We start from the raw sequence: 26,792 nt of genomic DNA, 5'->3' as shown, positions 1-26,792 counted from the left end.
AAATCTCTCTCAGGTTTAAAGAAAATGAAAAGGTCAGGAGAACTGTAGTTGTTGGACACCTTCTGTGTGTTCAGACCCTCACTGGCCTGGGCATTTTCTGGGGTGCACAGAGGGCTTCCAGGATGGCTGTGAAGTCAGTAAAAGTATATGCCACATTTGTGTGTATTTGCACATGTGCACTTGTCAGCCAGGAAATCCATGATGTTCAGCAGATTTTCAAAAGGATTTTGACCCCAAATAAGCTCTGGGATAATATTGATGAAACATTCAGAAAGGCCCTACAGAGTGAAGAGCTCACCTGAGGGAGTGAAGCCTGGAGGAGGGGCACTCGAGCCAGCAAGAAGGCAGGGCCATCCACAGACAGAGCCTATCACCCACAGAGGTGCCTCTGGAAAATTTGGAGTTTATTAACCTAGAAGCGGGAAATGCAACCCTCGGGACAGTGATTCTGACAATGAATAAACCCATCTCTATATGTGGGCACACTTAGATAATGCCTGCACACATGGTACAGAATGGAAAAACAGAAGGAAATAGAGTAAAATGTTGATGGTTTGCAGTAGGATAGAGGAACACTTTTTCTTCTACTAACATCCTATGCTAGGATAGGATGTTATACTATACTTCTAAATTATATATTATAATTTTTTATGATTTTTTAAAAATGCAAACTTCACTATAGAGTGAAAGCTAAAATGAGAACAAATAAAACTCTGCTCAGGTCCTAAGGTAATAAAATTCCCAAGTAATTTTCATGGTCTTAAGAAGATAAGGAAACCTTATCTGAAGCATAGATAGGAAGCATGGGACTGAAATTAAAGTCTATAAAGAATCAGAACACTTATCAGTAATTCTCCGTCAAACTTATAAAATTTAATGAGTCAATAGAGACTTAAGCAATTTTGTAAATCTAACAAAGTGAACATGTAGAGTACTTGAAGTCCCAAAGAAACTTACAAACAAGGAACAGCCACTGCCAGGATGGAGTCATGGGTTAATTTCACATTTGTGTCAAGCATTGCTTTAAAAAAGTGGCCCACCACTGATCTACAAAGAAATCGACCATTTATCAGAGAGAAGCCAAAGTAGACTACTATTGAGAAGAGTTCGCGTTCTAGGTGAAAAAGAAATGTTGTTCTACCTCTGCTACCTTCCCTCCCCCAGAACACGACCATGTTGAAGTCTCCACAAACACCCATCTCCCATCTGTACAGACTCCCAGCACCCTGAAAGCCTGCAGGTACCCAAATGGGCAGGGGTTGTTCCTCAGAAGGCTGGGAAGAAGGAGATGAGACCACTACTGCTGTGCTCCCACATTCTGGACAAGCCCATTTACCCTGAGAAGGACTCTGCTTCTGTTAATTCTCGGTGGATTCCCAGTGACTAGGTGTGAAATCCAGTTCTGTAAAATCACACCGAGAGCAGTCTATGGACCTGAATAGTCTGCGCTCCTGCAAATTGGAGCTCATTTCAGATTTCTCAGATTGCGAAACTAACATATCTAGAGAGCTTGAAATGCCTGCTTATCTAGACAGATGTGCTAACAAAAGTGTACAACTGGAACACTTCTAGTAAGGCTGTTCTTGTGCAGGCAAGTTTTGAAGAGACGGCAATAGACAAGATTAAAAACAAAAGAAAACTTTTTCTTTTCAAATATCATTTACCCTCTGTGCCACACCCTAGTCCCACCTCCTTGCTGGGATCTTCCACCAGCCATAGCAGTGATGGCTTTCCCATCTGAAGAATGCTCTTTAGCACTAAAGCACATCTCCTTGTTCCATTTTAATCTGTTCTGAATTATGTTCCCAGAGACCACACGTGGTGCCTGGTTGTGTCTCGGCATAGCAAGAGGCAGTGAAAAAGGCAGAGAGTCTACTTGCTCAAAGCAGAAGAGAATCAAGGGCCAGGATTGCAGGGGGTGGGAGAAACCTGTTCACACCATGTCCTGCCCATCGTCGTTTCACAAGATGATGTAGGTGACTCAGCGGTTAATTCAGTGATTCGAAAGAATTTGACAGCCAGGCAAGTATACAAGGTGACGTGTGCAGAATAGACAAAACCTTTGGAGATTTTCAGCAACATTAAGTAGTACAAATTATGAAATGAGAGAAACAGCCAGCCCGTGCTCAGGCTGGAACTTGGAGAACGCGTCGTCCTCTCTGCAGCCACAGGTGTCTGCTGGCAGTGCCCCAAACGTTGTCTTCCTGTCCAATTTCTCATTTTGCATGGTTGTCTGTCCTAACCACTTACAAGAGAAGTCCAGAATTCTCTTGTCAGTCCTCCGGTTTAAAATGTTAGAAACAAAGAACATTGTCTCACCCCCTAAATCAGCGACACTGCCTCACCCATCTCTGTTATCACACTCACAAGGTTATATATGTCAGCGTTTTCTTTAGCAACTCCCAGATTTGCTAAGCCTCACCGATTGTTTTTCTGCAATATGTGTCAGAACCACCTTCCCCTTCTGGTCCTGCAGCTCTTTGCAGACCCTCACAGCTGCTGTTCAGATTCTGTCCCCGCTTGCCTCAGGCTGGTCCTATGGGCCAGAGCCCCTAGAATGACTGTCCTGAGCTTTGAGCACCAGCTTTCCCAATTCATAATCTACTGCATCTCTGATCACTAGAAACTCTCTGCCAGGCATTCAAGGTCCCCATATGGTGAACCAGTGTCATCCACAGCCCTCTTCCCTGGCCCACTGGGACTCTTCACCCAATTTTGCATCTCTGTCTCCAGCCTTGGGACTAACTAAATGAGTCCTTTTTCAAGAACCTGCCCCTGTGCCTTCCCCGGTCCTGATTTAACCCAACAGCAGTGACAGGAAAAACAATTTCATGAAAACAATCCCGTCCTAGACTTTATTTATTAATGAAATACTGCATATGATGTGGTATGCACTTATCATAATGTCTTGTTGTAAATGAAATATTAAGTACATATTCCTATTGTTATCATTATATCATTCATTATTAAACATATCTTATCCATAGAAACAATAAACCACAACAAATGCTTCTTTTGCCCTTTAGGTTTTTGTTTGTTTTCTGACCCTTGAGGTGTAGGATCTTTGCCATACTTGGGTTACCAAAATGCCTAGTATAGTGCTGCACATACAGTGGTATTCAGTAAATATTTGTGGATGAAATGAAATAACAGCTGCTTTGTCTTCTCCTCCTACCTCCACTGAAACAGGATACTGTTGGGGTGCTCGTGTAGCTGTATTAGGTAGGATGTTGTAATTGGCCATGCAACCTGAGTGAAGATGTATGTGGATGTGAAGTATTGAAATTCTCATTTAAAAACATGCTAGGGACAGAGCTTTAAAGTCTTTTTCTGGCAGAAAATCAAGGCTATCTCTTCTCTATTTTCTTCTCCTTTCTCACAGTTTTATAAATTACAGCTTGTCCCAATAAAAAATTATCCAGATGGCCGGCTCTTCACATTACATTTAATTCCATGCAGGGAATGTGCCTTTGTTTCTAAAGAATCCCTTCTTTAGCACATGTTCTATTCTTGTGGCAACTCAGTAAATTTCAGAATGAAATTTAAAAAAACACTAAACAGCCTAAATTCTTAAAGTAGTCTAATTTCCCCACTTGCTCTTCCTACATAATCAACAATGCCAAAGATGTTACATAAATATATTAATATATCAATATCTTTTTGGCAAAGCACCTAGTATGTGCAAGGCATTTTTCCAGATGTTCCAAAATTTCTATTTTCTCTAATACATTCAGAGGAAGATCTAATGCCAGAGGCAGTTTGGCATAGTTAAAAGTCTAAATCTTGGCATCAGGTTTCCTGGGTTTCAGTCCCTTATCTGCAACTTCTAAGCTATGTGGCCTTGAATGACTGAGGCTCTCTGTGCCTCAGTTTGTCTATAAAAAGCATATGTAAGAGGGATACTATGAGGATTGAATGAATTAACATATAAAAAGAGCTTAAATCGAAGTATAGTGCAGAGTGAAAACTATAGATAGAAGTATAACCTATTATGAATATTAGACTAATCAAGTTGTGTTTTGGTGGTTTCTTTCCTTAAATTTTTGAAGACTCTTTACTACCTAAATTTAGTAGAAATAAAAACATCCATTTATATATTTTAGATTAACCTGATCATCTTTTAGAAAAAATTTTATGTGTTGGTTCTCAATAACAAATAATAAAATTACTTGAACAATATTTTAGAACAGTTTATGGTAGCAAAAGTAGTATTAATCATATTTTCTTGGAAGTAGACATTTATTTTTAACAAGGATTACAATGACACCCCAATTTTTAATATCTCAGGATTATTTTATATTTAAAAAAAACTTTTGTAAGCAGTTGCCTTCAAGATTTAATGAAATATTTCTAATTCTAATGTTAGGTCTTATTTCTAATTAGGACGATATTGCTTTACACACACTAAATTATAGTACACATTTGCCTTTGGTGTATTAACTAATTTAGAGGGAAGAAAATTGTCCATCAAGTTCTTTAATGTGGAGCCTGCCTGTGCATATTTGAACTTACAGATGAGTTTTTATTTGTAGACTGTAGAATGATAAAAGGTCACTTCTTAAATAGAGATCCAAAATGTATGCCTTTGTAGTACTCCAAAAGACTCTTTAATGCATTGCTTACAGGGGAGAGAGAAGCAGCAGGACTTCTGTAAATTCTCTTTTATCTGTTAGTGTTTGGAACTCCTTCACTCAGGTGGCTAAAGGATGCCTTGTTCTCTGACGTGGGCTGGTTTGGTTTTGCTTTTTCCATCACACAGACTGCACTCCTAATCTTAGCTTATAGGTTTGTCAAGTTGATGGTGAATTTATCATCTTGAGAAAGAATATCTCAAAACATTTCAATGCCCTGTTTGACATTGGGTCAATATTAGTATTTAACACAAGGGTTAGATGCTTGTGTGTATGTATATATTGTGAGTGTGTGTGTGTGTGTATATATATATATATATATATATACACACACACACACACACACATAGACACCTGGGTGGCTCATCGGTTGAGTGTCTGCCTTCGGCTCAGGGCATGATCCTGAAGACCTGGGATTGAGTCCCACATCGGGTTCCCTGCATGGAGGCTGCTTTTCCCTCTGCCTGTGTCTCTACCTCTCTCTGTGTGTCTCTCATGAATAAATAAATAAAATCTTTAATAAATAAATGAATAAATATATATATATACACACACACAGAGAGATACAAACACATCTCCATGTATATCCAAATTACTTTTTATAATTTTCCTTAAATTAAATATATTAAATTTAAAGCCATCCAAAAGATGGGATTATTTCATTATGATTCATAGCCAAAATGTATACCTTTAATTTATGGAGAATTTTAAAAAATTGTCCTTGAGATATTCTACCGATGCCCTTTGGACAACTGTCCTGAAAAATGTTCTCCCTTCTCAGTGAAATTTTGTCTTAAAACAATGCATAGTTATAGAAAGTATAAGTCTTTAAAGTATTTTAAAGACCTTTACAGAAATTAAATTATTTCGAATTAGAAAATGCTAATTGAAAATGCACTTTGACAACTTAAGAAGCTATAAAAAGTAACCTTGAGATGTTCATACCACTTGGCCAAAATATTAAACTTAAAAAGATGAAAACAACTAAAATATAGTAATAAAAATGTTCTTTGTAATAATAGAAACACAGACCTATTACTGTAATTGTTTTGATTGAATTAATGTAGCGTCTTAATGACTTATACTTAATTTATTGCTTAATGTTAACCATGTAAATAGCATTCTGTTTGAAATTTTTTTTCTGTTTGATATTTTTAAGCTGTAGATTCTATTCACATCTTCTCCATGCATAGATTATACAAATTACTTTCTTAGTATATTAAGCTGGTTTTCGCATAAAATTGTAAATGCCATTAGTGTGCTGTTTAGTATACATACTGTCACATTCCTTGAGAATAATTTATACCTTGAAAGTTTCTAGTAACCCTCCACTAAAATATTTAGAGAAAAGGGAGTACACACACACATACACACACACCACTTTAACCTTCCTTCTTGATGCATCTTTCCTTCCCTGTATAGTTTAGTGAAAATATTACCTATACCAGAATAGTTCAAACAACACTTTTGTATACTCAACTAAAGGGTATCTCCTAATGAATGCCAAGTAAATGTCATATGTTAGATTTGACTTTTTAGTATTAGAACAGACGTTAATGAAGTGACCAAGTTCATATCTCTAATAAAACAAAAATAAGTGGACATTGCATCTAATTTTTATCTATTTCTGTGCCCACCAGTGGGGTTCCTATTCTTGGCATGTACTCTTGCCTTTACCAGTTTCAAATTTGTGAATTTTTTGAAAACCACACTAGGAAACCAGGAGGCTAGTTGTGATAAGGGCTAAATTCTTCTCCAAGCAGGGGCTGGTTCTCCACTTCTACAGTTGGGCCTTTGTTGTTTCATCTGGGCAGTGGGAAGAGATGCCAGAAAAGCTAGCTTAATGTTTCCCTAAGAACAGAGGCAGCTTGTAGGAGGGAAGATTCAGTATGGGTTAGCCAAATAGGGATCCTGGAAAAAGAAGAGCCAAGATGGGCTGAGTTAGATGACACTGAATAAAGGACTGAAATTCTGTGCTGATTGAGATGGTTGAGTCTCTTCTCTGGGTTTTATGTTTGAAATCCTGCATGGCATCAATTGGAGTGACATCCATATATACATTCAGATAAGTTATATGTATGTAAATTTTATATCTGCGTATCTATTATTTCTTTAGTACCTGATATGCTGCTAAGGTGGTGTGGCACAAGGTAGCCCAGTCTTACTCAGTTTACACTTATATGAGCAATTATGGCCTCTTATTTTAAGAAGCTTACAGTAGAGAAAGATAGATAGATGATTGATAGATAGATAGATAGATAGATAGATAGATAGATAGATACATGCACAATTAACCGTATAATAAAATACATATTCATAAAAGTTGGAAAATTTGTGTTTAATCTAGAAAGCATTAATTATTATTATATGACCAGAATTTAGGTTTTATGGATAAAGTACAGATGGTTTTGAAAGGTAGCCAGATCAAGGGGGTCCTTGAATGTATGCAAAAGAATTTCAATTTGGGTCTAAGAGCATACATTTATAATAGGTAGAAGGAAGGAAAAAAATGATACCTCTCTTTTTCTGAACTTCATCTACAATGTGAAAATTGGATTCCTATATAACTAACAGTAATATGAATTACAGAGGGATTAATTAAGGTTGGAGTAGCCTTCATTGAATTCACATGAGCCAGTTATTATAAAGCACTCTGCATCCAGTGTAACCTTTACGTTGACACAGTGAGTGGAATGTGATTCTTCATGTTACATGTGATGAGACCATGATCAATAGAGGGTGAGAATCTGTGGTAGAAGGAGGATTGAAACTCAGTCTGGTTTTGTCTCTAAAGCCATTTTTGCCCCTGTAGGATTCCTCAAGTGCTTTAGATGAGTGGGATAAATTATTCCCTTAAAAAGAGAAGTAAAGAAAGGAGGAGCCTGTAATAAAGTGTCCTCACATTAAAAGGATCCTTAGGATCCAGAAAGATGAAGCAGACATACTTTTCTCTATTACTCCTACTAAAACCTGAACATTATATATAAAAGAAACATGAAGGCTATGAAGTACAGAGGAGGAGGCAGACCATCTAGACATCTCTAGACCTGAGTAACAGCACAGTGATAAATTCCCTGTTTTCTTTCTCCTCATAAATCCTGAATTAGTGGTTGTTTCCATTTTTTCATTTCTTTCAAGTATGTTCATTATTACTTGTTGAAGTTTTTTTTTTATTATGGCTGGTTTACAATTCTTGTGAGCTAATTCTGTCATCTGTGTCATTTTGATGTTGGCATTAGTGTGAAAACATGAAATTATGAACTTATTAGTAAAAGTAGGTGTAAATGGAAATTCAGAATACTTTTACACTATAAAATGTTGGTATATCAGTCACTTTAACTCTAGTAAAAAAGGTAAAAAGGAAACAGTTAAAAAATAACTATAGCTAGAGTAATCCATTATGGATACACAATATAAAAAGATGTAAATTGTGACATCAACATAAAAAGTAGAAGGGAGAAGTAAAAGAATAGAGTTTTTATATACAATGGAATTTAAGTTATTAATTGCTTCAAATATATAACTATGTTTTATGTAAGCCTTATGGTAATCCCAAAGAAAAAAAAATCTGCAGTAGACATAAACTATAAAGAGAAAGGAATCAAAGTATACCGCTACAAAAGAATCATCAAATCACAAAGGAAGACAGAAAAAAAGGAAGAAAAGAACAAAGAAACAAAACATTCAGAAAGCACTTAATCAAGATGGCATCAATAAGCTTTTGCCTATCAATAATCATTTAAAAAATAAATGGAATAAATTCTCCAGTCAAAAGAAAAAGACTGATTGAATAGATTAAAAAAAAGATCCAACAATGTTGTACTACCTACAAAAGACTCGCTTTAGCTTTAAGAACACACATAGGCTGAAAATGAAAGAATTAGAAGATGTTCCATGAAAATGGTTACCAAAAGATAGCAGGGATGCCTAGATTTATGTCAGATAAAATTATTGTGGGTCAAAAATTGTCATAAGAGGGGTGCTTGGCTGGCTCAGCCAGTAGAGTATGGAACTCTTGATCTCAGGGTTGTGAGCTTGAGCCCCATGTTGGGTGTAGCAATAACTTAAAAAAATAAAATATTTTAAAAAATTATCATAAGAGAAAGGCATTCATTATATAATGAAAAAGGAGTCAATTTATCAAGAGAATATAACAATTATAAATATGTGGCCAACATTGGAGAACCAAAATATATACAGTAAACATTAACAGAAGTGAAGGGAGAATAGGTAGCAATAAAATAGTAGACTTCAGTATCCCACTTTCAGCAATGGATAGAACATCCAGACAAAATTCAATAAGGGCACAGTGAATTTGAACAGTACTGTAGACCAAATAGACCTAACACACATACAGAACATTCTGTCCAAAGAGGATAGAATACACATTCTTTTCAAGCACAGTTTGAACATTCTTCACGATAGATCAAAGGTTAGATAACAAAACAAATCTTAACAAATTTGTTAAGGTTGAAGTCCTGTAAAGTGTCCAACCACAATGGTTGAAACTAGAAATCAGTAACAGGAGGAAAATTTGAAAATTCAGAATTATGTGAATGTTTACACATCCCTCAATAGCTAGCAATTTAAAGAAATCAACAGGGAATATTTTTGAAATAAAAAAAAAACCTTGAAACAAATGAAAATAAAATACATCAAACTTATGAGATGTAGCAAATCCAATTCTAAGAGGAAGGTTGGTATTGATAAATGCCTAATGAAAGAAAAAGAACAATCTCAAACATCCTAACATTACAACTCAAGAAACTAGGGAGGGGGGGGAGAACACAATAAGACCAAAATTAGCATGAGGAAGGAAGTAATAAAGCTTAGAGTAGAAATAAATGAAATAGACATTAGAAACACAATAAAAAAACCAATGGAACAAAGTTATCTTGAAAAGATTTAAAAAATTAACATACCTTTAGCTAGTCTAAGAAAAAAAAGAAGACTAAGTAAATAAAATTAGAAAAGAGAGAGAAGACATTACAACTGCAACCATGGAAATATAAAGAATCAAGAGAGACCAATATGAACAAGTACATACCAACAAACTGGATAACCTAGAAGATAAATTACTAGAAACAAACAACCTTCTGAGTACAAATCACGAGGAAGTAGAACATCTGAATAGACCATTAATGAGTAAGGAGATTGAATGAGTAATCAAAAACCTCCCAACCAAGGAAAGCCCTGGATCAGATGATTTTACTGGTGAATACTACTAAACATTTAGAGAAAAATTAATTCCAGTCCTTTTCAAACTCTTCCAAAAAAGTGAAGAGAGGGAACAATTCCAAACTCATTTTATGAGGCCAGCAATTCCCTAATACCAAGGGACACTCTAAGAAAATAAATTTATAGGGCAATATCCCTAATGAACATAGATGCAAAAATCCTCAACAAAATACTAGCAGAACAGGATGCCTGGGTGGCTCAGTCAATTAAGCATCTGCCTTTAGTTTGGGTCATGATCCCAGAGTCCTGGGATCAAGTCCCATATTGGATACCCTGCTTAGTGGGAAGCATACTTCTCCCTCTCCCACTCCTCCTGCTTGTGCTCTCTCTTTTTCTATCTCTCTCTGTGTCAAATAAATAAAATCTTTTTTAAAAATACTAGCAGACCAAATTCAACAGCACATCAAAATGATCATACACTCTGATTGAGTGGGATCTATCCCTGGGATGCAAGGATGGTTCAACAAATGCAAATCAATAAATGTGATGCACCACATTAACAGAATGAAGAATAAAAATGTATGATTGTAATATATGCAGAAAAAGCATTTGAGATAATTCAGCATCCTTTCATGATAAAAACTCTTATAAATTAAGTATAGAAAGAATATGGCTCAACATAATAAAGGACATGACAAGTCCGCAGCTAATGTTATACTCAATGACAAAGCTGAAAGCTTTTCCTCTAAGATGAGAACAGGACAAGGAAACACACTCTTGCCACTTGTGCTCAACAGAGTCCTGTAAGGCCTGCCTAGGTAATTAGACAAAAAAACAATTAAAAGGTCATCTAAATCAGAAATGAAGAAGTAAACTTATCTCTATTTGCAGTTGACATGATCTTATATATTGAAAATCCTAAAGATTACATTGAAAACTGTTTCTGTATACTAACAATGAATTATCTGAAAAAGAAATTAAGAAAATCTCATTTATAACAGCAGCAAAAGGAATAAGGTATTTAAGGATAAATTTAATCACAGAGGTGAAAGATATGTACAATGAAAATGATGAAACACTGATTAGAGAAGTTATAAATAAATGGTAAAATATCCCATGTTCATGGATTGGAAGAATTAATATTAGAATATCCATACTGCCCAAAAATATCTACAAATTTGGTGCAATCCCTATAAAAATTCTAATGTCATTTTTCAAAGAATTAGAAAAAACAGTCCTAAAACTCATATGGAACCAAAAAAGACCCTGAGTAGCCAAAGCAGTCTTGAGCAAGAATAACAGAGCTGTAGGCAGTTCACTCTTCCTAACTTCAAATTATACTATAATATAATCAAAACATAATAATCAAAACAGTATACCACTAGCATAAAAGCAGGCACACAGATTAATGGAACAGAATAGATCCCAGAAGTAAATCTACATGGTCAACTGATCTTTGACAGGGGTGCCAAGAGCACATAATGGAGAAATGATAGTCTCTTTAATAAATGGCATTGGGAAAATCGGATATCCACATGCAGAATGAAACTGGACTCTTATACACAAAAACCAACTCAAAATGAATTAAAAACTTAAATGTAAGACCTGAAACTTTAAAACTTCTAGAAGAATACATAGGTAAAGAGTTTCTTGGCATTTGTCTCGGCAATGATCTTTTGGATGTGATACTAATGACACAAGCAACAAAAGCAAAAATAAGCAAATTGGATTACATCAATCCAAATAGCTTCTGTACAGCAAAGGAAACCACACACAAAAAATAAAAAGACAACTTACAGAATAGGAGAAAGTATTTGCAAACCGTACATATACGATAAATCTGAAATATATCCGAAATATATAAAGAATTCATTCAACTTAATCACAGAAACCACAAATAACGTAATTTAAAAATGAACAAAGGACCTGAATAAACATTTCTCCAAAGAAGACACACAGAAGGCTAATGGGCACATGAAGACATGCTCAACCACACTCATCATCAGAGAAATGCAAATTAAAATCAAAAGGAGATATGACCTCACACCAGGAAGGAGGACTATAATAAAAATAAAAAGATAAGTTTTGGTGAGGGTGAGAAGTGGGAATCCTTGTACATGGTTGTGGAAGTGTAAAATGGTGCAGCCACTGTGGAAAACAGTATGGAGTTTCCTCAAACAATTAAAAACAGAACTACTATATTACCCAGCAGTCTCACTTTGGGTTTATATCTAAAGGAATTTAAATCAGAATCTTGAGGAGATACCTGCACTCCCATGTTCATTATAGTATTATTCACAAGAGCCAGGTTATAAAAACAACCTGAGTGTCCATCAGTGGATGAATAGATTGAAAAAATGTGACATATACATACAACAGAAAATTAGTCTTGAAAAAGAAGGAAAACCTGCCATTGACACCATGAATGGACCTGGAGTTCATTATACAAAGTAAAATAAGCATCAGAAATACTGTATTATTAATCACTTTAATGTGGAATCTAAAATAGACTCCTAGAAGCAGAGAGTAGAGTGGCAGATGCTAGAGGTTGGGGGGGGGCGGGAAATGGAGAGGTTGGAGGGTTAAAAGGCACAACCTTTCAGTTATGCAAGATCAATACATTTCTACCATAAAGCACAGTGCCTATAGCTAATAACTGTTACATACACTTAAAATTTTTAAGAGAGTAGACCTTATATTAAATGTTCCTACCACTAAATGTGGTAGGAGGAGAGTTTTGGGGGTATTTATGGCCTTGTTGATGGTGATGATTTCATGGGTGTATACTTATCCCAAACTCCTCATATTGTATATATTAGATATGTACAACTTTTTATGTGTCAAAAGAATAATAAATCAGAATAAAATTTTTTAAATAAAAAATTCATGAACATTTAATTTGTGCTAGTCATTATATCATGATCTTGCTTGATTTGTCCATTTGATTTCCACAAAAATCCTTATAAGAACTAAGTCCTTTATAGGTGAAGAAGTGAAAAACAGAGGTTGAATAGCTTGCCCAAGGTTCTGGAGCTAAGAGCTTTAATCCAGTTTCCTCCGATTCTTAAACCCGTGCATTTTGGCACTTTATTCAACCAATTACAATGTTCCATTGATGTAGTAATTCTCTTTCAACTTCCTAACTGCCCATTGTAGCAAGTTCATAATATCTAGCATGACTTCACAGGCTGCATTACCCCCACAGAAATGTGTCTTTAGAACCAAATTCATTTTATCCAGCCTTTTGAATTCTGAGTTCAATAGCTGTAGATTTCTTTAAACTCTACTTATGACACTTCTGTTTTTAATATTTATTCTTTTTTGCTTACTATGTGCATTCAATTATCTAATACATTTAATGACAGTTAAGTGATGGTGTCAGCTATTTTATGAGCAAAAACTAGTCAGACTCGGAGAAGATTTATCCATAATTTGTTTTGGGCAAATTTAATGTTATTTTATTTTATTTTATTTTTATTTTATTTTATTTTATTTATTATTTTATTTTATGGAGAGGAATGACTTTATTTGAAAACGAGCTGAATTTGAAGAAAACTAGCCCTAAGACCTAAGCATCTTATATCTATACCAGTTGGTTTTTGCCCATTTATGTGTTTGAGAACAATATGATAGAAATTGTGTTACATCTTCAGATATTAAACTATGATGTTTCTTTCTTCCTGCTCTGTATTCCAACATGTATTATTATTTGTACTTGCTCCTTTTTTTTTTTGGCAATGAGAACATTACTTAGTTTTATTTGGTCAACAGGAGTGATGAATATGAGTATTTGTGCTTGCTCTCCTCATAGAAACAAAATCATCAATAATTTAAGTCACGTTAGCTTTTAAAAGTTTCTGTAAAAACTATTATAGGTATTCCATAATTTCAAAAAACTGAACTTTAGTATTTATCATGTCTTTCAGTGTCTTTTGGCCAAAATAAGTATTTTCTTAAGAATAAAAGATGTTAATTTCACATTCTTCTACTCTGCGAGGTTAGACTACCCACGTACAGACTGAAAGGGAGTAGCTTATTTTCATATAGTTAAATGACAGTGAGAACAAACAGTTTTGAGTCTACTGGAAAAGTGTGGGGTGGGGTGTGGTGGAGTGGGGGTGCTGCTCCTCTTATGTGACCATGACCGGTATGATGCCAGGCACCTGCCACAGGATGAGTTCTTATCGCTTCAGAGCCCAAGGCCAAATTGGCAGCATTTATTTTTCTAATTCCTTCCCATTTCCTCTCTGACCCCCTTTCTTTGCCCAGTCTCAGTGGCCTCTCACATGATCTGATGGAGGCAACTATTTAGTGCTTCCCTCTTGCCTGTTGTTTTGGGGAGGCAAACCTCTCAGACCTTCTCATGAATGCTTCCAAATAGGATGCTTCTACCCACTCCAACAAGTAATTCTTCATATTTTGAAGATAGATGAAGAGACTTAGAATTTAATCTCCTAGCTGAGATGATTCTTCTGTGTTGTCTTTTGTAGGTTATAGCAGGACAAGAGTATATATTGTTGGCTAGTAAAATAAATGAGACTAAAATCTAAAACACGGTAGGCCTCATCGGGGCTGAGTTAGTTACATTAGAGAAGAACTCCTTAAAGTCTCACTCTGTCTCTAATTTGTGGGCTACATGAGGCCATATTCCTAGAGCAGGGCTTCTCCTGGGAGCTACTGTCTGTTTCTGGCAATTTCACTTTTCAGGATCAGGAGAAAGGTTGTCAACGACTTGACACTCTTCCTGAAATACTGCTGACCTCTGTGTTGTTTTCATTTGTTTTGGAATATAGCACTGGGGCCGGGGGGGAGGGGGGTGCTATTTCATCTTTGCTGTTTTGCTGAAATTTGTCACACTTCCCAACATTTTCATGTCATGTCACAGAGAGAAAATGATAATCAGTACTTGGGAACAAGAGGAGATTTAGAGCCTGGAGGAGACTGCTCGTGGCTGGGAGGACTGAGCTGGGACTCTGGCTCCACAGGCCCCTCCCAGCTGCCCTGAGAGTGTAGCTGTATACCGGTTGGGAAGCTACCCTTATGTTACTTGTGACAACTCAGTTATAATCTATGGGCCAAACTGCCCACTGGCCAGGACTTGAGAGAGCATGGCCCATTATTTTCACCAAACAGGGTAGTCAAAGAGAAGCAGGAACCAAATTTGCAACTTGGGTATGAGAAAATGAACACAGTGTTGATACAGATGATAATATAGTAGAATGAGAAGAACCAGAGTCCAGGGGGTCTGGTAATCAGTAGTCCTCATCTAGACTTAGAAGTGGGGCCAGATAGGAGAATCCATGATGTAGGTAGGGATCCCAATTAGAGAGCAAAGCACAGTAATAGAAAGTAATTCAGGGTGAGAAGCACATGAAGGACTGGCCAGGTGGTATCTGCAAAGTGGCCCCTCACTCCTAGGCAGAAATCCTGGGAGGGGGCCAGGAAGAAAATGGGAACATAGGGCTTCTGTCCCCCAAATTCTCACTGTGGCGGTAGAGGAGGCACTTGGGAACAAGGACTAAGGCATATGCTTTTTTTTTTTTTTTTTTTTTTTTTAATTTTTTATTTATTCATGATAGAGAGAGAGAGAGAGGCAGAGACACAGGCAGAGGGTGAATGAAGCAGGCTCCATGCAGGGAGCCTGATGTGGGACTCGATCCCGGGACTCTAGGATCGCGCCCTGGGCCAAAGGCAAGCGCTAAACCGCTGAGCCACCCAGGGATCTCCAAGGCATATGCTTTTATAGGAAACCCGGAGCCCACTAGCCGGCCTAGACTCCTGAACAAGGCATGAGCACAGGTATCAGCAGTGGGCACTGCTTCAGGTCTGGACCTTTGAACCCTAGAATGAATGACTGGGTTTAGCAAATACCTTTGGCCTCAGATCAGGATTAATCCTGGGAATGTAGGGGAAGCTCACCAACCTGTGCACAGAAGGAAGGAGGAGAATCCAAAGGCCGAGGGCACGAGGCCAGACACAAAAAGCAGGGATTCAGTGTCAGCTGCCGGGCAGTGCTATGTCCATCCCTACCCTGCCACAGCTCGAAGGCAGAGCAACAGTCAGGAATACTGCTCTTAGAAGAAGTGCAGGACGTTTTTCTAAAGAAAAAATACATACACTGATAAAATTTACTTTTACTTTGCCGCTTATCCTCAGATGTTAACATTATGCTTACATATCCTAAAAAGCAAAGCTAGTATGTTTAATTGCCATCATCTTTATGTTTCTTTTTGTTTATGAAGAGGATTGCTGGGACCTCAGTTTTAGATCTGTCGGAAAACTTGTCTGCAACTGCCTGGTACCTTTTTGCTTTGTTTAGTGTTTACACTCTGTTCATGTGCCTTGCTATTGGTGAACTTAGGGCTGACATTTGTTACCAATTATTCGATCAAACCATATGAAATTCAGATATTTGACTATCATTGTCTTTTAGGAACTGCACTTTCATATGGGTCAGCTGATTAGTTCCTGCTGTCTCTACCTTCTTTTCCTGCCAACAGCAAACACACTCTTAATTAAGGAGGGCTGGGGAAATCATCTGCTCAGTCACAGGAACTGTGTCTTCCACTCAACACTGGTGCTTAGTGCTTCTCCCTCAGCCCACAGTGTCTACACTCCTATCTTGGCCATAATGAGCTAAAATTTGAATGTACTACTTTCCTATCAGTCAGAAACTGAAATTTTACCTTGACCTACAGAGCTTTAAGCCATAGAAATTTCAGCTTATGTCAACAGTTTTCTAAAGAGACTGTATCTTCAGGACCTCCTTTCTCCAATATTTAGCTAAACCAAAAGTAAGTTTTAGAAGTTTTAGCACACCTAGGGCAACCAATTCAGTGGGGTTTTTTTCCTATGTATTTAGATTTATATGTACTTATGAATATGCATGCTGTTACACACACACACACACACACACATATGCACATGAGTGAGGGTCTGCATTTGCAGAAAGGCAGGCCAAAGTTTGGAATGCCATCTCTTTAACATGACTATGTTCTATGTGCCAAGAACACAAGTAAGCACAGGTTTGTAATACAGAAATTTGTTCACAGCACAACAGCAGATTGGAAAGGGTACAGACTCTTATATCTGAGATGCTAACATCCCCACTTCTTTTGTACTCGTGTCTCCCATCATTATCTTCTTTTGAGTTATTCACCAAAATACGCAACATATGTTTCTGTCATTTAATATATTCTTCTGCGGGTGATCCCTGCTCCACCCCCCAGCCGCCCCAGTGGCTCAGTGGTTTAGCGCCTGCCTTTGGCCGAGGGCGCGATCCTGGAGTCCCGGGATCGGGTCCCATATAGGGCTCCTGGCATGGAGCCTGCTTCCTCCCTCTGCCTGTGTCTCTGCCTCTCTCTCTCTCTCTCTCTCTCTCTCTCTCTCTCTCTCTCTTTCTCTGTGTGTGTGTCTATCATGAATAGATAATAAATAAATAAATCTTTAAAAAATAATAATATGTTCTTCTGCACTTCACACTTCATTCTAATCTGTATAACCTGGAGATGTGTCCTCACAGAGCTTGCCTGGTGGAATCTGGAGGTGCCCTATTCTAGTGAGCTCGGGGTGTTCCATTCCTCACTACTGGAGACAGAGGGGCTAGAAATGGAATTAGGAAGGAACAAGCAGGCCATTAAATGACTAGAGGGACTGATGGTTGAATGGTTGAGGGAAACCAAATTTCTCTCAACTGAAGCAAGTACAGAATGAGAGGGTCTGTGGTGGCTGTCTGTGGTGCTGGACAAATAAGCCTTAGGAAGAGAGCATAAGTGCCACACAACACAAATCATGTTGGAATTAAGAAAATTCGTGACTATAACGCGTCATTTCAAAGTCTCAAATTGAGAGTATGTGTTAGATGGAGAGCAAAACTTCTGTGTAATAATATCTTAATGAAAACTCAGTTGTGCTTGAAATAAACATTTCCCAGTTTCCCTTAGGATAGCCTCATGCCTTTCAACTTTTATCTGCAGAAAGTTCTTCCTAAAATTTCCTTTAGATCTAGTATGCAGCAGCTTAAACAGATCACTCCTGCTGTGTTGTTACTGGAAACAGTACTTTATCACATCTTTGCTTCTCACACAGAACTCTAGCATATGCTGACGTATTTCCCCTAGCCATTAGTCACAGTAAACAAAGTATTGCTCTACCCTGTAAACACCTGCCTAGGCTTCTCTTTGCACCAGGAATTATGCCACACTTCTCTCATGTTTCTTCTTTTGATGATGCTAAAATCCTTGTCCCCTTTCTGCCCACCTGATTGATTGGTGCTATTAATTAAGCGATCTATTTTGAGGCTTTTCAAAAATGTGGCAAGCAACTTTTCCAAAGTTGTGTGACTGTTTGTGACTGTTTTCTTACTGCACAAAAATATATAAATACCATCTTTGGGTATTTAGTAATAAATACCAGAAATAATATACATAGAAAACTTTGAGTTTTAATGGACCTATAGTACACACTCAGTAGAGACAGCTTTTTTGTTCTTATTATAAATTATATTTATTTATAAATAAGTTAGCTTCTTCACTAGGTTTATATTCTCTAAAATTCCTATGATGTAGCAGATACTCAGTTAATGGATTATTGAATCAACAACTGAATAAGTTAATAAATCAATGCCAAATATTACGAATTATAGAACATGCATGTAAAGAGGACCCTCTTTTCTGTAGCAAATGCTGCTGATCATCCCTCTTGCAGTTCATATTCACTCTGGCTTGTTGGGTCAGGCTGGTGTCATCCAGAAGATCAACCCTAGATGTAGGTTGGTACTAAAGGCCTTCTGAAGTTTGACTCTTATAGGCTCTCCTTGGAAAACTCCAACAACTTTAAAATAGAGGAAAAACCACATTGGTCCCTGATTTTATCATGACATTAAAAGAACAACAAAAAAAAAAACATTCATGCATCCAAAAAGAATTTATTTTGCATCATATGTCAGCAAGTGTACAATAAATTGGAAGTAAATTTCTTAAAAAGACCCAATTACCAAGATATTGATGTATTTGTGTGCTTCCCTTGATGGAGAGGATGATAGCACTACTATATTGGAGTGTGTGTGTGAGAGAGAGGGGGGGAGATTTATCATGGTTCCAACAAACCTTAGGGTTGGATCTGATTTTCCCATTTTACTGGAGAGAAACCAAAGCTTGAGCGTGAAACACCTTCCATGAGGTTGCGTGCAGGTGACCTGTCACACCTGTGCCTTCCCTCATAGAGGCTCCCTCACTCCTAAGCAGCAGCAGAAGCTTGGAGCTTTTTTGGAGACAGGAATGTTGGCACAGAAGCCTAGCAGAGACTACCAAGCAGTCCGTAGAAAGGATCAGATCACATGTCCTGGCAAATCCTTGCCAATTAGGCTCTAGACAACATCCAGGATTAGGGATTCAGGCTTTACTGTGGTCTCTCCTTTTTCATCTTAGGTGTTCCTTCACATTCAAACACAATACTTCCTAGCAAGTTTCAGGAGGATTAAGCAGAAATACAGACACAGTTTTTCTGTATACATGAATGTTAAATAAAAGCATAATATTCTCTGATACTGGTGAATATTTTTAGTGACCTGTAGTATTTTGTGATGTTGGTAGTCAAGTCAGGGCATAAATATCAGAAGATACAAACTTTGAATCAAGTGTTTATATAACATTTCCATTGGTCTACCAGAAGCACATTATGTTATTCTTAGATTTTTAAGTTTCCAAAATTGTATAAACTGTATGTGCTGATAACTCTACCTGTCATACTCTGCTGATCAGTGCTATAGACTGGAACATGAGATTTCTTCAAGGGGCAATAGGAAAAGAAACTTATTAGGGTGTGTTCAGTGAAAGAATAAGGTCTCCATCCAGTTCTTAAAATTTGGATGTAAGTCTGTTCCAGTGACAGTGGATTCCTGATTTATCACTCTAAACTGACAACTGTGCACCCATTTTTATACAAACCAGTGCTTTTGGCTGCCCGTATTCAGACATGAACTTGAAAAAGGAGGCAACTCTTCATGACCGTCTGAGAGAACAAACACAGGCACATTTGGAATCTGACTCTTCACATTCAAAATCAAAGAACCTCTGCAGTTTGAGCTTCAATGGAAAACATGAAAAGGTGAATAGTCAGCCCAGGTAAGGAATTTTTTGAAAATGTAAACCAGAAAGTAAACCATGTAGAATGGTAAAAGAACAAAATTTTTAATAATAAAAAAAATAGTTCCTTATATTTATTTGAAATAATTATGTTTGGCTTTGGATATTATTATGTTCACTGGCTCATAGAATTCATCGAAAGCTTAATGTTCATGTAAAAAGACATTTTCTATGTCTTCGTTCTCAAAAATTGGAATTCACCTCTTTCTAAATCTACATATTACATGGAAGCAGTAAGAAAGCACATCTCATCTATATAATTCCGTAAGTTCTCTTTTGCCTTGAAAACCTCTTTATTCTTTGGGATAGTTTCAGAGATGGGCTGTCTTTAGGACGTGGCCGAGTATTTGCATCCATGCAGTCCTACCAGGATTTCCTTTCCTGCCTGTTGTCTGTCTTGTCCTTGTTAATCCAGATACGTCCACTTCAGATAGGATTTCTTCTTTCTTGAAACAGTTTCCATGTTGATTCATTGGTAACACATTATCCTTTTGTTCTTAAATGGGAATTTAAGCTTAAAGCATCGATTTCCAATTTTTCATTTACATGTTACCGTTTTCTAGGGAGCTGCAAATGCAACCTTATAAATTCAGATGTTTTAACCTATGCCAGGAATTACAAACACAGAAAAATCTGACACTCAGTAATTGGAGACCAGACAGAGAAGGAGCCAAGAAGGGCTGGGCAGAGAAGTGGGGAGCGAGTGTTTTTCAGATCCAGCTGCAAGCAGAAGGCACTCCTGCTCAAGCCCTTGAAAACCAGTAGACCCTCCTTGTGTGAGCTTTGAGGGAGCGGAGCAGGCTACTTGATGGGCTGCTGCTTCTCCCCCATCTCCAGAGCCTTGCTTTTTCCATTCAGCCCATGTGAAAGGAAGAGGTGAGCTCCTCTCATCATGCAGGAGCCCGAATTCCAGGGGAATGATTCCATGCTCATTTATGCCTTCAATCTCAGCAGGGCTGCTACTTCCCTCCCAGGGGAAGACCTGTCCATTGGGAGAGTTTGGTGCAAAGTGTATGTTTTGTCCTTTTTCAAGCAAATGTTGGTATAGTGTATTTAGATACCATTTCATTCTTGTTGAACAGCTAATTTTGGTTTTAATCTCTCTGCATACCACTGTGCAGATTATCTCTCCTTTCCTGCACAATTTATTTCCTATGGATCCACATGCCTATTTTCGTAGCTGTATCTCGCATTTTTATTATTCGTTAGACACCCACTTCTCTTGTTGAAACTTCACAGGGTCTGGTTGTTCTTTACTGCTTTTTCCCCCCCGCCCACACTGTTTACAACTCTAAGTAGTTGAGAGCTCCCGCATCCTTTCCATGTGCCAGTGGAGGGAGAATATTTTCCTTTGCTTTTTTTAAAACTGTTTTCCGAGGAAGGGTGTTTATTTATCCCAGAATTATGGAGACTAGTACATCCTGTTGGCCATATTTTTTTGTTCTGTTATCTTTTTATTCTCCAAATAAAAACTTAGTCAGTTTCTCTTGTAAACATTTTAGGCATTCAACCTCAATGTCAAAAATTGGAGAGACAAAACAGACATTTGAACTGCTTTAAAAAAAAAAAAAAACAGTTAAACTGCCATATTCTCTGAGGCTAGCTAAGCCTTTCCTTTTAGCAAACATGGATTCATGGCCTCCCCTCTCTTGAACTCCTCTTAGGAACTTACAATTTTCAGTATATTATTATGTGCTTCACCATTTTGAAGGGGATTTGCACTGAACTAGATCAGATAAGCATAATTGCTATAGGTAGAAAGAAGTAGAGAGTGTTAGTTGACAACCAAGCAGAAAAATCATACATGATCCTATCCTGTAGGATTCTATTCACGTATGCCCAGTGCTGTGTAAGTAGCTGAGTGAGGGGAGGGGAGTCATACTGTGCATAATTGAATTCTTAAACTTTCTTTTGTTTTCCAGTCTCAAGACCAAAGCCTTCCTTTTACTCCAGTCCCAGTCTACTATTTTTTCATTTAACCAACCATCATGACAATGTTTGTATAGTATTGGCTGCAGTGCCCACTTTGATTCTGTCCCCATCTCTGTGACATCCTGTTCATGGTCTAGAATTTCAGAGTAGGGAAAAAACCAGAATAAAGAAGTCATAAAGGAAGCATATGTGGGATAATTACAAGCAGAAAAATTATATTTAACTCTCCTCACAGTTTATTTGTAGTGGTTTCCTGAGACTAACTTTTCTCTAACCCAAATCTTGGCTTTTAAAATCACAAGGTATCAGGTACAGGTGAAGGAAAATATTTAAATTCCATCTCTTTCTTCTAGGTGTTGAGGAGAATGATTTTTACCTGGCTCATATCCAAGGATAGGCATGGGGGATAAATTAGTGAAACTTAGAGTTATAGTTTCCATCTCTCCTCCCATTCGTCCATACATCTATCCATTCATCTGCTAGTCCATCGCTGAGCTCTGGACAGGCCTTCTGTAATTGCTTACACCAGCAACACTTGTCACCTTAGAATCTCCAGCCTTCTGAGAATTCAAGTACAAAATGTAAAATGAACTCTTGACATTCTTCCAAAATCAATTAGATGCTGCCCCAAAATTTAGGGAATTTTGTCTTTTTCCTAACTGCATCCCAATTTTGTGATTACTTTTTTTTTCCAAGATTTTATTTATTTATTTATTCATGATAGAGAAAGGCAGAGACATAGGCAGAGGGATAAGCAGGCTCCCCCAATCCTGGCACTCCAGGATCACACCCTGAGCCAAAGGCAAATGCTCAACCACTGAGCCACCCAGGCGTCCCTGTGATTACAAGTATGTTTGTTTTCATATTAATCTTGGTAGAGGGAATTATTAGTAGTAAATCATGTACTTAGGTTCGCATTTTCTGAATAGAAGGTCAAGGTCAAGTTGAGTAGATTATGTACCACTAAAAGTTTACAAGATTCACATTCATAGATAGCAGTAGTATTATATGTTAATACAGCTTTAAAGAGCCAATCTCACAATAGGTCATCATTACTGAAAAACTAATCTTTTCTCCCTTGCACTAATAGAGTGAGTAGTATTACATTCATGTGTATTAAGTACAGGCAAAAAAAAAAAAAAAGTACAGGCAAATGACCTTATACTTGAGTATCTTTCATTTAGGTATATAGTCAAAGTGAGAAGGGGATATTTTTAATTTGACAGTTTATAGTTTGCCTTTGGAGCTACCCATAATCTTTTGATTTAGGAAAAGCAGTTATTATTGTCAGCATAATATTGCCATTTATAGGTGGGGAAGTTGAGATCCTTGGTAGTAACTGATCGGGACCTAAATAGAGGTGTTCTGATTCAATCCAGCATATTCCTGTTTCAGTAAACTAATAGTAATACCAGAAGTATCAGGAATAATAACTATCTAATATTAATATCACACGCTTACTTTGGTCCACAAAGCACTGTGCTAAACAGTTTGTATATATCATTGTGTTAATTTCATTTTATCCTCACACATCCTATGTATGGTAAGTATTCTTATTTAGATTTTATAGTGTAGACACATGCAGGGTCAGAGAGGTTGGTCACAATTTTCAGGATCACACAATTAGTAGGAAAGGTCTAGAGCTGCCTAACTCTATAAATTTTATACACTCAACTACATTAGACTAGCAAAGGAATGTCAGTTTAACACTTATAAGGTCCTGGCTGATTATGTCTAGATGCCTTTTTTTTTTTTTTTAAGATTTTATTTATTTATTCTTTAAAATATTTTTTAAATATTTATTTATTTATTTATTTATTTATTTATTTATTTATTTATTTTTCATTCATTCATGAGAGGCACTGAGAGAGAGAGAGAGGCAGAGACACAGGCAGAGGGAGAAGCAGGCTCCACGCAGGGAGCCCAACGTGGGACTCGATCCTGGTTCTCCAGGATCACGCCCTGGGCTGAAGGCGGCGCCAAACCGCCGGGCCACGGGGCTGCCCTCTAGATGACTTTCTACTCTATCTAGCATTCTCAGGGTCATCTTATGATGCATTTGTTTCTTATTTTGTGAAAATAGAACTATGGGAGGGGAAGAATCTTACCATGATTTCCCAAAACCTTTATTCTTATTTATACTACATGTAATATAAAATCTTTCATCTTGAACCACATTTCATTTTTTTTCTTTTTTTTTTTAACAAACCCTTGTGTCGAGGGCTGACTTTCAATAGATCGCAGCGAGGGAGCTGCTCTGCTACATACGAAACCTGACCCAGAAGCAAGCCGTCTAGGAATGGTTTAGCACCAGGTTCCCCACGAACACGGGTTGCGTGACGGGCAAGGGAGGCGGCCCCCATTACGGCTGCGCCCCGGCCCGGGAGGAGGGGCTCTCCGCAGGGGCCTGGGCCTATGCGCGGTGCGCCAGGTGGCCTGCAGGTGGGGCGGCGGGGTTCGGCCATCCGAGGCCATCCGAGGCCATCCGAGGCCATCCGAGGCCACCGAGGGCCCGTGGCGCTGCTCTATCCTTCCGCCTGGGCGGGATTCTGACTTAGAGGCGTTCAGTTAGACACATTTCAGTAATAATAAACTAAAAGCCTCTCTCTGCAACAAGGGAATAAAGTTATACTCATTAGAGCAGTTTTATCATAAATTACTTTGAAATGCAACTGCCCCCTCTCCCCCGTATGGTTAGCTGGCCTCGTCAGGCCTACGTGGAACATTTTTTCAGGCATTTCCCACTCACTTAAGTATTCTTTTTTTAAAATTATTTTTTTTATTTTTTTATGATAGACATAGAGAGAGAGAGAGGGAGAGGGAGAAGCAGGCTCCATGCCGGGAGCCCGACGCGGGGCTCGATCCCGGGACTCCCAGATCGCGCCCTGGGCCAAAGGCAGGCGCCAAACCGCTGAGCCACCCAGGGATCCCCTCGCTTAAGTAGTCTTAAATAACTTCTTTCTCCTCCCCAAAGCAGTGATTAATATATTCTAATTCACACAATTGGTAGAACCACCATTGTTAATATTCAGTCATATTCACACTCATTACTATTAAAATCTAAAGGGGCGCCTGGGTGACTCAGTCAGTTAAGCATCTGACACTTGATTTTGATTGAGGTCATGGTCTCAGGGTCATGAGAACAAGTCCCACCTTGGGCTCCGTTCAGTGCTGCTGAGCATGAAGCCTGCTTATGATTCTCTCTTCCTATGCCCCTCCCCTACTCTCTCTCTCTCTCTCTCTCTAAAAGGAAAGAAATCTAAGAAGATGCCTAATAAATATCATTTTGCTTTTCCTCATGCCTTCCATATTATAAATTTTATGCGCTTCCCTAAGGCCTATACTGATAATAAAAGTGGCTGAAGAAGCTGTGGTAATCAGAGAGAATGGCATGTAGTAAAATAGTTCCTTTAATGACCCTCATAATAAATTGCGCTGCCATGAGCCAGCTAGTTTATTTCCACCACTCAAATTAGCTGCACCATAAATACCTTCTATGGGGTCCATTCTCAGAATTAAAACAGTATTAGTTGGTTGTTTCCCATATTAGCCTTTCAAATCATTACATAGGTTTTCCTTAATCTATCAGTGTTTCTTCTCACAACTTCCCACATAAATGCTCTGCTTTGGGAGATAAAATCTACTCAGTGTCCTACTCACTCCCTGTAATCACCCATAATATTGTTTTTATTATGGGCCAGTGCCTTTGTTCTCATTCTTCCTAACTTATCTCCTCCCACCTGCATCTTCTCCTTTCTCAAAGGCTCAGCTGTATCTTAAAGTTTTCTGCAGCAGTTCCAGCCCACATGAGCATCTTGAGGTTAGAGATCACACCATATACATTTCTCTCTTGCTGACACCTGCTAAAATGCCTGATACTCAGTAGGCATTTAACAAATTAAATAGATTTTGAGCAGCCACTCTGTGCCAGGGACTTGGTAGGCCTGAGGATTTGGATCTAATAAGAGATAGTCCCATTCCTTGTTCTTAGCACTCCTGTGGGCTTTGGTCTATACTACACACCAATAACTTGTTTGTGTGTGTGTCTGCATGCGCCTCTTTAGTGCTTACTTTGTATGTGTGCCTTATTTTCTCAAAAGAACAGGAGGCAAAAGGGTATGAACCAGTTTTCATTTATGCTTTTGTTCTTTCCTCATTTCTGGTCACATTCTAGGTTCTTAGTAAATCTAAGTTGACTGGTTTGGGTGTGTTCATTAGTATGCAATAATTAGTGTGTTCAATTTTTTCACCTGTGAAATGAATATAATATACAAGGCTTAGATCTTGAATATAGGTATATAGAAAATATAACTGGGCCTGGCATGTAATAGAGAGTATCAATATCTTTTTCCATTTTTATAAAAATTGTTGATAGTAAAGTCTTGCAACTGGGCCAATTCTGCTTGTGTATATACAATACATCTTTGCACCAAAATTAAAATTTAGACCTTTATTTATTATGAGCTATTCCTCTGCATCTGGAACTTAATTATACCCCTTAATCAAGTGAGCAGTGGTCAAACATCAGGATTTTTCCTGTGCACTCAGGAAGCCTTTTGTAGAAGTTATGGCTGGACAGAAAACCTATCACCATCCAGACAAACTCCCTCACTCTCTACACTTTCCAGGCACACTCTGAGGGACCTCTGACAGAGTATGACAGTCCTGGGACTTTGCAATGGGAAGGGACTCAATGATTGTCTAGTCCTACTTCTTCAACAGAGAAATAAGGTTATCAGAGCCAAAGAATTAAGTTTCCTTGACACTGTCATGAATGGCCACTTTAAGCACTCTGACTCCTGGGTCATTGCTCGGCTCCTATTCCATACCTCCTCCTCCTCTAGAATTAAGATTAGGTTAGAATAGAACTGGAACTGGCTTATGGCATATAAATACCTGAATGGCA

General features: G+C 37.9%; 1 protein-coding gene across 12 annotated transcripts in view; it reads left to right on the top strand.

Annotated features, from left to right (window-relative positions):
* L3MBTL4 (L3MBTL histone methyl-lysine binding protein 4) overlaps positions 1 to 26,792 on the top strand; it is a 499,515-nt gene that overhangs the window by 355,545 nt on the left and 117,178 nt on the right. For all 12 annotated transcript variants that reach the window (XM_038543799.1, XM_038543800.1, XM_038543805.1 and 9 more), the window contains one exon: positions 19,760 to 19,933. In XM_038543799.1, coding sequence (XP_038399727.1) covers positions 19,760 to 19,933 — 174 coding nt within the window. The remainder of the gene's footprint in view (positions 1 to 19,759; positions 19,934 to 26,792) is intronic.

Source organism: Canis lupus, chromosome 7 (genome assembly GCF_011100685.1).
Source record: "Canis lupus familiaris isolate Mischka breed German Shepherd chromosome 7, alternate assembly UU_Cfam_GSD_1.0, whole genome shotgun sequence".
Classification (NCBI taxonomy): Eukaryota; Metazoa; Chordata; class Mammalia; order Carnivora; family Canidae; genus Canis; species Canis lupus.
The sequence above is the reverse complement of the archived record's forward strand: the minus strand, read 5'-3'. Positions and strand labels throughout refer to the sequence as shown.